This window comes from Camelina sativa, chromosome 15, assembly GCF_030686135.1.
Source record: "Camelina sativa cultivar CO46 ecotype springtype chromosome 15, ASM3068613v1".
Lineage (NCBI taxonomy): Eukaryota > Viridiplantae > Streptophyta > Magnoliopsida > Brassicales > Brassicaceae > Camelina > Camelina sativa.
The window spans coordinates 3,355,055-3,368,993 of NC_141894.1; the positions used below are offsets into that span (position 1 = coordinate 3,355,055).

The 13,939-nt window shown below is 37.9% G+C and overlaps 4 protein-coding genes across 4 annotated transcripts; 1 reads left to right on the forward strand and 3 right to left on the reverse strand.

The window, feature by feature from the left end:
• Window positions 1–96: 96 nt before the first annotated feature.
• LOC104745007 (V-type proton ATPase subunit E2-like) lies at window positions 97–1,404 on the forward strand. Its single transcript, XM_010466161.3, has 5 exons — window positions 97–369; window positions 467–623; window positions 700–902; window positions 982–1,081; window positions 1,166–1,404. The coding sequence occupies exons 1-5, from the start codon at window positions 167–169 to the stop codon at window positions 1,208–1,210; spliced, it is 708 nt and encodes a 235-aa protein (XP_010464463.2). The 5' UTR covers window positions 97–166; the 3' UTR covers window positions 1,211–1,404.
• Window positions 1,371–4,013, reverse strand: LOC104745008 (BTB/POZ domain-containing protein At3g08570-like). The gene is made up of 4 exons (XM_010466162.3): window positions 3,619–4,013; window positions 3,419–3,485; window positions 2,151–3,314; window positions 1,371–2,047 (listed from the first exon to the last, which is right to left on the reverse strand). The coding sequence occupies exons 1-4, from the start codon at window positions 3,702–3,704 to the stop codon at window positions 1,511–1,513; spliced, it is 1,854 nt and encodes a 617-aa protein (XP_010464464.2). The 5' UTR covers window positions 3,705–4,013; the 3' UTR covers window positions 1,371–1,510.
• Window positions 4,014–4,774: 761 nt separating this feature from the next.
• Window positions 4,775–7,184, reverse strand: LOC104745009 (ADP/ATP translocase 1, mitochondrial). Its single transcript, XM_087487998.1, has 4 exons — window positions 7,019–7,184; window positions 5,852–6,286; window positions 5,392–5,766; window positions 4,775–5,297 (listed from the first exon to the last, which is right to left on the reverse strand). Exons 2-4 carry the CDS (start codon window positions 6,278–6,280, stop codon window positions 5,001–5,003), a joined length of 1,101 nt encoding a protein of 366 aa, XP_087344124.1. The 5' UTR covers window positions 6,281–6,286; window positions 7,019–7,184; the 3' UTR covers window positions 4,775–5,000.
• A 650-nt stretch (window positions 7,185–7,834) lies between these two features.
• Window positions 7,835–10,915, reverse strand: LOC104745010 (putative 2,3-bisphosphoglycerate-independent phosphoglycerate mutase 2). The gene is made up of 9 exons (XM_010466164.3): window positions 10,723–10,915; window positions 10,464–10,636; window positions 10,093–10,371; window positions 9,794–9,997; window positions 9,255–9,679; window positions 8,792–8,984; window positions 8,616–8,711; window positions 8,369–8,524; window positions 7,835–8,219 (listed from the first exon to the last, which is right to left on the reverse strand). The coding sequence occupies exons 2-9, from the start codon at window positions 10,626–10,628 to the stop codon at window positions 8,055–8,057; spliced, it is 1,683 nt and encodes a 560-aa protein (XP_010464466.1). The 5' UTR covers window positions 10,629–10,636; window positions 10,723–10,915; the 3' UTR covers window positions 7,835–8,054.
• Window positions 10,916–13,939: the final 3,024 nt, after the last annotated feature.

The window sequence follows — 13,939 nt, forward strand, 5'->3', positions numbered from 1 at the left end:
TCTGGATTGCCAAAAACAGGTATGAAGAAAGAGTCAATGGTCCATGAAACGAAGATTTGGCACCAAAAAGCGGAGACACCTCAACTTACACATAAAAGCATCGTACGGAGGTGGTTTTGATGTGATGGTTGTTGTCTGAGAGAGACAAAGAGAGAGAGAGAGAGAGATGAATGATGCGGATGTGTCACAGCAGATACAGCAGATGGTCCGGTTCATCCGGCAAGAAGCAGAAGAGAAAGCAAACGAGATCTCCATCTCCGCCGAGGAGGAATTCAACATTGAGAGACTTCAGCTTCTTGAGTCTGCCAAGCGTAAGCTCCGTCAAGATTATGACCGCAAGCTCAAGCAGGTCGATATCCGCAAGCGAATGTCAGCTTTTTTTCTCCCCTTCCTTAGCTTCCTCTATTTCTTCCTCCTTTTACTAGGCCCTTTAACTCATTCATTCCATATATGTTTCTCTCTTCAGCGACTACTCCACGCAACTGAATGCAAGTAGGATCAAGTACCTTCAAGCACAAGACGACATTGTTACCTCCATGAAAGCCTCTGCAGCTAAGGATCTTCTCCGTGTCTCCAACGACAAGAACAATTACAAGAAGCTTCTCAAGAGTCTCATCATTGAGGTTTTCCTATCTCTCACCCTTTCTCCCCTCAATACCCACACGTCTTTACCATTATATAATACATTACTGCGTACAGAGTTTGCTGCGCCTGAAAGAGCCATCAGTATTGCTGAGATGCAGAGAGATGGACAAGAAGATTGTTGAATCGGTTATTGAGGATGCTAAAAGACAGTACGCGGACAAAGCTAAAGTCGGGTCTCCTAAGATCACCATCGACGACAAGGTCTTCCTCCCTCCACCTCCTAATCCTAAGCTCCCTGATTCTCACGACCCTTACTGGTAATACTTCTTTTTCAATCTTTCTCTCTCGTTTCTTCTCCATATATATCTGAACAATGGTGACGTGTGATTGGTGAAGCTCTGGCGGGGTGGTCTTGGCCTCTCAAGACGGCAAGATTGTTTGCGAGAACACTTTAGATGCACGCCTTGACGTCGCCTTCAGACAGAAGCTTCCCCAGGTTTGGTCTTTTCAATTTAGGGTTGTTCTTCTTTCCCACCATTCCCCCAATCTCTACCAATAACTCTTCTTCTCATCTCTGCAGATCAGGACACGCCTGGTTGGAGCTCCTGAAACTTCCAGAGCATGATCCTGTCACCCCCAAGTTTATTTAATATTTTGCTTAGGCCACAAATAAGTGACACATTTTGGCCTTGTGATACTGTCACCTTTTAGCAGGAGATCAACTGTTTTTTTACTGTCTCATCCTTTTCATCTTCAAAATGTTGTCAAGACTCAAGAGAGAATAATTACTGAAAAAAAATTTAAAGTCAATTTCCTCTAGAATATGTTGTCTAGACTCAAGATTTTTCACGATGTATACACAACTCATTACTAAGGAATCACACCTCATTTTCATTGCATACAGTATTTACATGTACCAAACTACCTAAAACATAGACTCTGTTCGGCTCCTACCGGTTTTTCTCTCCAACCTCGACCTAGACTTGCGGTTAGCCTTCCGCCGCTTCTCTTCTGTAGGTCCTCCACCAAATATCGAAATCCTACCAATCCCTTTGGAAAGAGAGGTCAGCAATGTTCCACCATGACCTGGCTTCTCCATCATCCCTTGTTTCATCAAAATCTGCTCCTTCTCTAACTCAGTCAGCCTCACTCTCACCCTCGTGATCTCCAACTTCAGCTCTCTGTTCTCCCTCCTCAGCGATGCATAAGTGTCTCTCGGAGACACAGCTCCGCTCGCGTTCCCACTACTAAGTTTCTGAGACGACAGCACAATCCCTTCCCCTGAATCTCCGGACATAACATTCTTCATACGCAGCTGTTCTGAGTAGAGGACACGAACCACCATCTGCACTGGCAACCGATCATTTTGAGCCACGTGGTTGCATGCTTCCTGTGAAAGCTTCCGAGTGTCTATAAATTTGCAGAGACTCTTGCATTCTTGCTCGTTCAGTGACGGATGCCCCTAACCATCATCACAAAGACATTTCCCACTATTATCAATACGAAACGTTCCAAAAACAGACACAAGGCTTCCCTTTTAAGGAAGGATATAAGTAAAACTTTACCTTGAGAAACATATCAATAGCTCTGTATAGCCCATCATCCATGACACGTGCATAATCAGGCAATATCTCTACCAATGACATGAACTTGTGCAGACTCAGACACGGGTCTGGTGCGATCTCTGTCAAGTACGCATCCATGATCCGACCCACTTTCAGTAATGAGCTATGGCACGTGGAGCCAGTAAGATTCTCAGTCTCATTCTCGTAACATTCATGATCTTCGTCATACTCCACTTCATCCTCTATCTTCTTGAGAAAGCAAACGAGTATCCTATGGACAGTGTCCACATCATACATTGAATCTCCCTCTCGGAGAACAGGTATGAGTAGATCATCGAGAGACACTGTTTCTAGCTGCTGAGCTATTCTCCGCTCGAGCTCAAGCCTGCAAGAGATGGCTACGTCTATGGTACTCCCTACCCTCAACATTCCGAAGAGGAAACTCAATGGGACTTTGTCATTAGGGAAAAGGCTAACAATGGCTTCAACAACATTCCTCTGCTCGTTCTCAATCGTACCCGAGTCAACCTTGGTCCGCTCTTTACAGTTTCTTATACCTTTCAACGATTCTTGAGCGTAATGCATCAGAGACATGATAATACTCTCTGACCGCAAACCAGTTATCGCCATCGCCGTTACAACTCGTGCGTAATAGTCAATCCTGAGAGCAGAGAGGTCTTCAATCCACCACTCTGGACAATCTCGCTTATTTTCCCCTGACTCGTTGCCTCGGTTCAGCCGTGACAGTCCCAACACTAACTGCTCTCTGCAAGCATTCACAGCGATGGCCTCAACACACCTTTCAGGAATATGGGCAGTTTCAGCAATGTCTTGAGGGTTAAGTGTCTCACAAGAACAGAGGACTTCCACAGACTTTTCAAGACTGCGAAAGGCAACTTGCTCGAGGTAAGTCTCAGTACGTGCGATCAAATTCTCTTCTTTAAAGTCCTCAGTCATCTCAAGATAACCAGCTCCACAGCGGAGAGCGACCACGTTGGAGATTGTAATCTCGAAGTTGATCCCGTAGCAGAACTTCATGGCGAGTTCAAACGTCTTAGACCCACCTGGAAAGTCTCGGAGCTCTGTATACGACAGGTTCGAAGATGATTCCTTCATCTTTGCCACCATTTTCCTAATCTTTCCACACCGAGCAACCAGCGGAAACTGCAACACAAACAAATTCCGAAACTCGTTAACTAAATTTCATCGAACACTTTGTGTAATGTTAATAACAATGAAAAAAAAACAGATCACTAGTATTCACTAACCTTGTGGAGTAAAAAGGACTCTCCATCCACAACGATTGTGATGTCTCCCTCAACATCTGAGAATATGCTGCAATTTCATATGGTAAAAACGAATCCTTTATGCATCAGACAAGTAACAATGCATAAAGGAACAAACTTTGACATTGGTCTCTGAAGATAGATAAGAACAAGAGAGAGAGAGAGAGAGAGAGAGAACAGACCGAGTGGCAAAGGAGCTGGAGAAGATGGAAGGAGCAGGAGGAGTAGAGGAGGAGGAAGATTGAGAGTTGTCCGAGATAATACCCATTGTGACCTTGACGAGGAAGAAGAAGACTCGGAGTTTGAGGAGGAGCCTTTCAAAAACATAGGCTTTGAACACTTTCCTTTTTAAAACCGCATTAGTGTTTTTTATAATTGCAACTTTCAATTTCGTAATCTTGACTCCAATATGAAAGAGAAGAGAAAGAGGTAAGCTTTTTTAGTGATATATGTTTCAGAAACACGTGAGAAAAGCCGAGAGGGGGTTTGTGTGGCACGGAGCTCCATAAAGACTCAATTATAGTCTCTTGGGGACACACATACACACACTTTCACTTTACTAATTGAGGGCTCTATTACAACCTCCACTCCACTCCAATTTTCTTTCTTTAATCTCTTTACTACACTAACCACCTATGAACCCTACCTTTGTTACCACTACTTTTGCTCTAGTTTGTTTCACCAAACATATGACATATGGTGATCTGATATGTGTAAATCGTAATCCCTGTCGGAGAAATATCCTTTCCAATGGCAGCAAACAAATGGCAAAAAGACAAGAGTCAATAGATCCATCACTAACACATCAGTCTATTTCTATTTTATTTCACACCTTACGGAGACACCTTTTGTCAACTCAAGCCTCTATTTGGTGTGTTCTTATTGGAGCTTCTTTTGCTTCACTTGATTTATATCAATGTTCATAATTCCAAATCGATGTGCAACTCTATCTGTAAACTTTCTTATGTACCATGCTTATTTTATCGTGTCTAACAGTGAATCATTCGCTTTCCTAGTGAAATTATTAATGCAATGCGAGTGAGCTGCAGGTTTAGGAAGCCAAGTGAAGTGGGAAAAAGAAGACTGAGCGAAATCGATAAACAGAACTTCAAATAGGCTCAGATTGGTTCTTCAAAGTTCAAATAATTTTTCTCTCCTTCTCGACATTTGAGTTTGGAGCATTCCTATAGACACTGTTTAATCCTATTAACAGAACTAAAAAATTTCTCTACCAGGCTTGGGTAACGGTACTACTAGCTATTAAGAAACTTAGATAAACTAATCAGACATTGCAGATTATTTATAAAATAAAGTAATAAAAAAAATAAGTAAAGGAAATAAAAACTCAACAAATCCAAAATTCTTTTAAAATCGAAGAGTCTAACAACTCTCACAAACATGAATTATTCCATAAGTAAAAAAAGTTGGCGTCAGAAGGATATAAAATTTGGTTTAGGGCTCATGCCTCCCTAAGTCTTAAGCAAAAAAAATTTCATCAACATCTCAGTTTCTTACGGGTCTTAAACCGCAATTAAAATCGAAAAAAAGAGGAAGGCAGAAGAACTTAGGCACCGCCTGATCCGTACTTCTTACCGAAGACAATCAGCTGCAATTTGTCGTAACCGGAAAGCACACCAGCACCTGCAACGGCACGGAGAATGTTGGCACCAGCTCCCTTGAAGAGTGACTTGGCTCCTTCGTTCTTGAGGATCTGGGCAAAGGCGTCCATGGAACTCTTGTACTTGACAGCCTCGCCTGACGTCATCATCATTCTTCTGCGGACAGTGTCAATGGGGTAAGATGCAAGACCCGCACCATTGGTGATGACCCATCCAAGAGCAAAACTAGCGAAGAAACTATCCTGAAATAACCAAAGGAGAATAATAACATGTCAAAACCAACCAGTGATAAGTAAGAGAACACACAAGTTCAGAGAGAAAGACAGCAATACGAACCGACAAGTCACCAGTGAGGAGAACAGGCTTCACAGAGTCATAAAGTCCAAAGTACAGACCACGGTAGACAATGATACCAACACAAGAGATGTTGAATCCACGGTAAAGACCAGCAATACCATCAGACTTGAGAGTCTTCCTGTAAACATCGACAAGACCATCAAACTGTCTACCACCACCTCCTTTCTTTGCAGCCTTGGCATCATTGGCAAGACGGGTACGGGCGTAGTCAAGGGAGTACACGAACAGAAGGGAAGAGGCACCAGCTGCTCCTCCAGATGCCAAGTTACCGGCAAACCACTTCCAGTAACCATCTCTGTCCTTCTTAAAGTTGAAAAGTCTTTTGAAGTAATCCTTGAAGGCAAAGTTCAGGGCCTACCATAGACAAAAAAAAGAAAGAGATTAGCACAAAATCAAGTTGTTTCAAAAGCTATAAAAACAAGTGTGAAACTAAACCAACCTGGGTGGGGAAGTAACGGATGACATTGGCGGTGTTTCCTCTCCATAGAGAACCAAACCCTTCATCCTTCACAGTCCTGCCGAAACAGTCACCAATACCCTTGTATGGCTCAGAGAGCCTGCCAGCTTTAATCATCTCATCCTGGTTCTGGATCAAAAGCTTAACACGCTCAATGGGAGCAGCAGCAGTCTTTGAGACGGCAGCAGAAACACCTCCCATCAAAAAGTCAAGAGCAAAGTTAGTGAACCCTTTCTCTCCTGGAGCCTGGACAAAGACTGGAGATGCAGCTGTGGCCAACATCCTGGATGTGGGAGGAAACTGGAATGCAGCGTTGGAGTAGTTTCCATAGGTTGCATGCCTCTGGTACATAGAAGGCCTCTGGTAAGCAGATTTCTGCGCAATAGTGGGGTGCTGAACTTGATCAACCATTTTGAACTCTGCAAAATTACAAAACCAGACGTAAGTATCATATGCCTAACAGTAAGGTATATCAAAGAATGCTTTACCAACACAAGTTTGAAATGTAATTCTAGTAGTCTAAGAACCTCCCGTAATAATAGTCAAAATCAGTATCAAAATAGCAAGCAAAACTGAAAGGCATATCACAGAAAACGTTTCAAACAAACTAACCCACGATTATTGGAAACAACAGTGCTCAATTCAAACATCTAGAGGGATCAAAACACGATTACTAGACTAAAGATATAAAAGCAAAGCAAGATGATACAAGTAACAAAGATTCACTAACCACATATGTTAAAGGTAAAGATCTGGTAGATCATAAGATCAAAAACTTAATCTGGTTTCACAGCATCACAATTTCCAAAAACAGAGTCGCAAACAACAGATCCAATACATTTGAAACTAAAGTCAACAGATCCAAACCATTCCGATAAATAGCAGATCAGAGAAACTCACAAATAATAAGCAGATCTATAAAACAGATACATCAAAGATTCGGAAATGAGCTGTACACATTCCGATCGGGATAAAAAGCAAACAGATAACATCATTTCTCAATAGAACAGTCAGATCTACGGATCGGAACATCTCATTTACCTTATAGATCTAAGAAACGAAACACAGATCGAAGAAACTAAGAAATAAAAATGAATTCGAAGAACAACGAGATCATATATATAAAGAGTAAACAGATCTGAGAGTTACCTTAAAGAGAATCGATGGATGAGCAAAATATCTGGAAAGAGAGAGAGAAACTCCGCCTTTTTCTCACGGAGATGAGAGCGGCGAAGCAAAGAGAGGAGACGAAGTTTTCTCTGTGGTGAAGAGGCGAGGCTTTGAAAAGAGCGAGTCTTAGCCCTTTTATCGTCTCGAAAAATAGGGTCACAGAGGTTTGCGTTCGTCACTCGTCCAGTGGGGACGGGTTTCTATCAGATGCAAACAAAACTATTTGGGCCTTGTTGCTTCATATCCGTTGGATCATTCTGACTGAAACACGAGGGATTAATAACCGTCGATATCGTTTACTTTCTTAAAAGAATAGTTTTTTGTATGATGGTACGACTCTGCTTGCTAACCGTTAGATCTTGAGCTTGGAATCTAGAACGTTATCTGGCGTTGTTGAGGGGCAACTAGTGAATGGACGGCTGGAAGGGCAGCGTGGAAAATTATTTTGTCTACCATACCGGACCAGATCAATTTGCAAATATCTTTATGACAAAATTATTTATTAAATAAATATTGAAGTGTTCAATTGTTATTTTTATTCGAATTATTTTTTACTATAAAGATTGATTTTCGAATGCACAAAAAAGGCATGAAAAGAATATTAACTGATATCTTTCTATATAAACAACTTGATTACAATGAGATATATTCCTATTAGCGATATTAATTTCTGTTTTTAATATGAAAGGTTTCTTTTCAACTTTCTTTTATATTCTTCCATGTGTTCGAGAATGTTTGACAGCTGCCCTCAAATTCTCATACCTCTTACTTTACATGAAAGGCTTCTTCATGTAATTTGTTTAGTAACTCACAACACCTTATAAATCAGATTATGTTTTTGCGAAATACAAAATCAAAATGTAGTTTGCAACGTGAACAACATCGTGAGAGGGCCGCTAGTATGGCTCCCAAAAAATCACGAGCCTTATTAGAGAGTGGTGAAAACAGTAACTTAGAAAATCAAAGTCTAGAGAGGCTCAAGTAGGACTATTTAAGGGAAGTACAACCAGAATCATCACTTGTCGACTACTTCAATCAGACTTGTCTCATAGTCGCTCGGGGCTACAAAGCCATGGAGGTTCATCACTGTCGCTGCTACATTCGCAAGCCCAGGTGTCTCGATATCCTGTCTGAACCTAACTCCTGCTGACAAGCCAGGACCTCCAATGGCAATTGGCACCTGCACACAAACACACATCATTATCCAAATTTCACATAAGACACAACAACCACTTGTGGTAATAAAACTTCTCATGCATAATCTATGCTCAGTAGCAACTTCCACATTCTGGTCATAACCCAAATTGTTTCGGTACTGCTAGAACTTACTGGTTTCAGGGTGTGAGAGGTGAGAATCTGAAGCTTCCCTTCCTTATCAAGAGCAGGCTTGCCGGCTTTGTCTCTTTTGACCATGTCCTCAGCATTTCCGTGATCAGCAGTCACAACATATATCCCTCCTACCTTTTCTATGGCATCAAGGATTGTCTGCAAACCAGAGATCAAAAACTCAGTGAGTCATTGCTACTTAGAACGGTTTCTAAACATTCCTATATCACAAATTTGATTGAAACCATACCCTCACAGCAAGATCAGCAGCTTCACAGGCAACAACAGTTGCGTCAATATCACCAGTATGACCCACCATGTCTCCATTTGGCAGGTTAACACGCACCTACAAATTCACTCACAACAAATTCAGAAGCCGAAATTTTGTAGTGGGTTGAGACAATATGATAAGAGAATACACCTTACCTGGTCAAACTTGCCACTAAGGATAGCATCCCTTGCTTTCTCGGCAATCTCCAGTGCTTTCATCTTTGGCTGGACGTTGAATGATATTCCACTATCACTTGGAATCTCAACGTACTCTTCTAACTTTTCATTGAAATATCCAGAGCGGTTGCCATTCCAAAAGAAGGTGACATGGCCAAACTTCACAGTCTCACTGTTTCAGTGAAATAAAATTTCAATGTAAGTTACCATCAACCGTATAATCTCATCAAGAAAAAGACAGCTACTACAATTTCGCTAGTTTTAATCAGCAAGAAACCTCACAGCATGAGACAGAGAGAAGACAGGACTAGTTCTATCACAGTTTCATTTCTAATTCCAATTCCAGCAAAATAAATAAACCAGGAAACAGCAAGCAGTTGAAGACAACACACATATGGAAAAGAGAATATATATGCAGATTTGAGAGATTCTAAAAGTTAACCTGCAAGCAAAAGTACGAACTCCATTGTGTGCCAGATATTCACCAGAAGTTCTATCGATCAATGGTGGGGAAACAAGATAGCGGCTAGGGAGCTTTAGCTCTCCATCATATTGGAGCATTCCTGCGTAACGTATCTTTGGGACACGCACACGATCAAACTTATCGAAATCTTCATATTCAAGGGCCTTTGCATGCATGACCATTCTATCAGCACGGAAATTGAATGTAACAACTGCGTCGCCATCAACAATTGGACCAACAGCCTTTCCGCTGTCATCAACAATGACAAACGGAGGCAAATACTGGTCATTAGCACCAGGTTCAGCTCTCAGTGTCTTAACTGCTTCAAGAGCGCTTTTAAATTTGTGGGGAGCTTCTCCAAGGACTTGAGCATCCCACCCACGTTTCACAACAGTCCAATCATTCTGCAAGAGATAGAAACAGAATACAATTAAAGCAACAATAGAAATCAAATCCAAGCCTAATCTAGTTCCTAACTAGATTCTTGACATTTCATCTAAATGAAAAAGAGTTCATACCTCATAACGGTCCATTGTGACATACATACGACCTCCACCAGATGCAACCTGAGAATCAACACCTTTCGAACGTAAAGCAGCAAGGTCAGCTTCAAGAGTTTCAACAAAGCCAACACTAGAACCATCCAAAACATCACGACCATCAGTAAGAATATGAACGCGGATTCTCTTAGCACCACGTTCTGCGAAACCCTTTAGCAGCAACTGCGCAAACAAATATCCAATAACATTAAAAAAAAAAGGCCAACATTACAATAGAAATTGTAGAGCAAAGTGTAAAAAAGCAGAGTAATGAGTACCTGAACTTGATCGAGACGTGAGTGAACACCACCATCACTTAAAAGACCAATAAGATGCACGGTACCTTTCTCAAAAGCTTCAGAGATGTATTTGAAACCTTCATCTTCATAGATTTTCCCAGAAGCAAGGGCGAGATCAACAAGCTTAGCACCTTGAGCGTAAATTCTCCCGGCTCCAAGAGCATTGTGGCCAACTTCACTGTTTCCCATATCGTCTTCGCTTGGAAGACCAACGGCAGTACCGTGGGCTTTGATCAACCTCCATGTATCAGGTCTCCCCTGCAGAACAACACAAACAAACCATTGAACTCCATAATCGGAATCTCTCGTGAATATATATGGAAACAAAGGAAAAAAAAAAGGAAAGATACGTTTTTAAGAGAATCCATGGCAGGAGTTGGGGCTTTATGGATGCAATTGTATTGATCAGGATCAGATTCACCCCATCCATCGAGAACAATTAATCCGATTGTTTTACCCTTGGGAAGCTTAGGGTGGTCCGCAAGTTTCCAGTTAACGTCGCCGGAACTACCCATAATAATAGCTGTGTGTATTTTCAGATCCACTCGTTCGGTGAGAAATCCAAAGCTAAAAGAACAGATCTAAGAAGAGATGGAAACGGAAGCTTACCAGCGGAGAAACAGCGGAAAGCAGAGAAAAGAGTCGTATGGAGATTCGCAGAGAGAGTCGAAGGGGAAGGGATGATGTGGTGTGGTATGGTAGGTTCAGCGAGCTATCACTGACATAAATAATATGGAGTTTATTAAAAAAAATAGAAAAGTTAGTGACGTGGTTCGTTTTGAATGGGCTTAACTTTGGGCTCAAGTAAACTTTGTCAAGCCCCAACAAATAAAAAATGGTAGGAAACGAATATTCTAGTATGTCGAATGTTCTAGATCAATAGGGTGTTAAAATGGGTAACCCGACCCGACCCGACTCATACCCACATGGGTTAGAGACTTTTGTGGGCGGGTTCATTCCGATCCATTTATTATAATGGGTTGAATTTATATACCCAAATCCAATTATTTAAAACCCAACAGCTAAATGGGTTATATGGGTTACCCATATATAAATAAAATAATTGATATTAAATCTATAATAACTCGAGGAATTTCTGACACAAGTATTCAATTAGTTCGAACTTGTATATAACCTTATTCCGGTCTGGTCCGGTATGGAATGAACTTATAATCATGGAATCGACTCGATTGAACTACTTCAACAAGTCGACGCGTAAGATATGTAACGGTTGGACGGTAATAAAAAGTCATAGCAAATCGAATCGGAGTTTGAAGAAGGGGAAGGAGTCCTCGACCCGCAACAGATAGAGGAGGATTTATTCAATCCATTAAAGAGTGTTTCCACGTGGTATAACTAAAAGCAGGCGCGGATTTATGGATAGGAGACTTTTTTTTATGTAGTGAGTAATAGCTCCGGTTGTTCATATATATAAAAGTAGAGTTTCACTCTCTCCTTATTGGTCCACTTGGCAATGCAATTTTAACAAAAAAAAATTATACCTAATTAATTTTCACATTTAACTCATATAATATAAAACTGAAATCATATAAATTCTCCCTATAAATTATGCATTAACTTTATTTCTCCACTAAGTTGTATTAATCAATTGTATTAAAACAAAACAATAAATTAGAATTGTAACTCTCATTTTTCTTAATGTAATTTTTCATCATTTCTCTTCCTATAAATACTCTTTATCTTATTCTCTTAGTCTATCACTTTTTCATTCTCTCATCTTCTTCTACTACTCTCAAATCTCTTTTTTATTTTGTTTTGTTTTGTTTTGTATTTTTTTTGTTATTATTGTTGTATGGGTTATAAAAAATCAAATCAAATATCATTGTAAAAGCTTAGTTTAAGAGTTTGTATGATATGTATATCTTATATATTTATTTTAATCTTTTAAAATGTTTATCTCCATTTTCTATTTTATATTAACATCTTATAAGTCATTATTTTCATACTTTCTTGCAATATTCACCACACAATAAGATCATAAAGTTGAAATGATCCATATGTAATTATCTATTATGTCTCTGGTTATCTCACATATTCATGTATCATTTTAATAATATAATATTTAAAGATCAATATAATTATCCATTTATAAAGACTATTTTGTTTTGTGATCCCATTGATAAATCTGCATAGATCAATATAATATATATATATATATATATATTTATGATTTGAGGTTTTTGAAAACAAAAAGAACATAATTAAACAATTGGTTTTTTGTGTCTTTAATCAAAATAAAAAATAATCCAAAAAACAAAACATATTGAACTGGAACTTAAATATAAAAATAAAATATAATTTTAAAAATATCATTTCACTAAATTCTCTAAAGATGAAACCATTAGTATGAAATCTTGCACTATAAATTAAATTGATGAGTGAAAACCAAAAAAATATAAGTTATCCTTGGGGTTTTAAAAATCATTGAGATTGAAGAATTCATATAATATTATAAGAAAACTAATTTAGTTTGTCACTTAAAAAGTAATATTTTTTATTTTGAAATATTATGTGTAAGTGTTGAGTTTATATCAACAAACAACCAAATCATGTGAATTTTGATTCAGCCACTTGGTATTCCTTTTATTTTAGGTTATAAAAAGTTAAAATATTTATTTATAATTAAAGACATGTAACTCCATTTAACTTAAATGTAACTCCTATCCAATAATTGTACATTAATTCATTCCTCCTACTAACTTATTTATCTTTCAAGAGAAATTATTTTTAGTTAAATTTTAATATTTTTTATTTATTTTGGTTGGCTAAACTTATATTCATATTTTGGTTGGCTAAATTAATATATTTCTCATGTAAAATTATTGTTTATAATATATTTCTCATTTCAAAGTTTAAAGCAATATATCATATATATAAAAGTAAGGTTTTGGTCTCTCCTTATTGGTTGATTCATTTAATGTTTTCTAATTTTTTTTTTTTTTGCTTTCTAATTGCTTTAAACAATATTTAAGACCCAATAAACACAATACATTTAACTCACACATTAAAATAAAATTATAACTGAAAATAAAATAAATTATGCATTAATCATATTCTACCACTCAATTTTATTCAAACACAATAAATTACTATTGTAACTCCATAATTCTAAATATAACTTCCATCATTTCTTATCATATAAATAAGCATTCTCTCAATCTATCATTCTCTCATATTTTCTTTTACTATCTCATTTTCACATTTTCTCATTCTCTTCTACAATACCTCAAATCATTTTTCGCTTTTTTTTTGTTATTTTTGATTTCTTATTTTTGTTGTATGGGTTGTAATAAACAAATGAAATATCATTGTAAACTGTTAATGCTAAATTTTAATTTTAGAGACTACATGATATATATTTTACATTGTTCTTATTTTAAAAGATTTATCTCCTTTATCTAATTTGGATTATTATCTTATAAGTAATCATTCTCTCCTCATCTCCCACCAATACCAAATGTTGTTATATCTCATATGTGTTGTAAGAGTTTGATTCTATATTTTAATTTAGAATGTATTATATATATATATATTACATTGTTCTATTTTTTAAAGATTCATCTCCATTATCTAATTTGGATTACCATCTTATAGTAAACATTATCTCCTTCTCTCCTACCAATATCAAATGTTGTTATATCGCATATGTGTTATAACTTGTAAGAGTTTGATTCTATATTTTAATGTAGAAAGTATTATATATATTTAACATTGTTTTCAATTTTTATTTTATTTATATAAAAAATATGTCTTTTATATTTCTTGCCTTTCTAATCTATTCATATTTATTTTTTAAATTTGCATA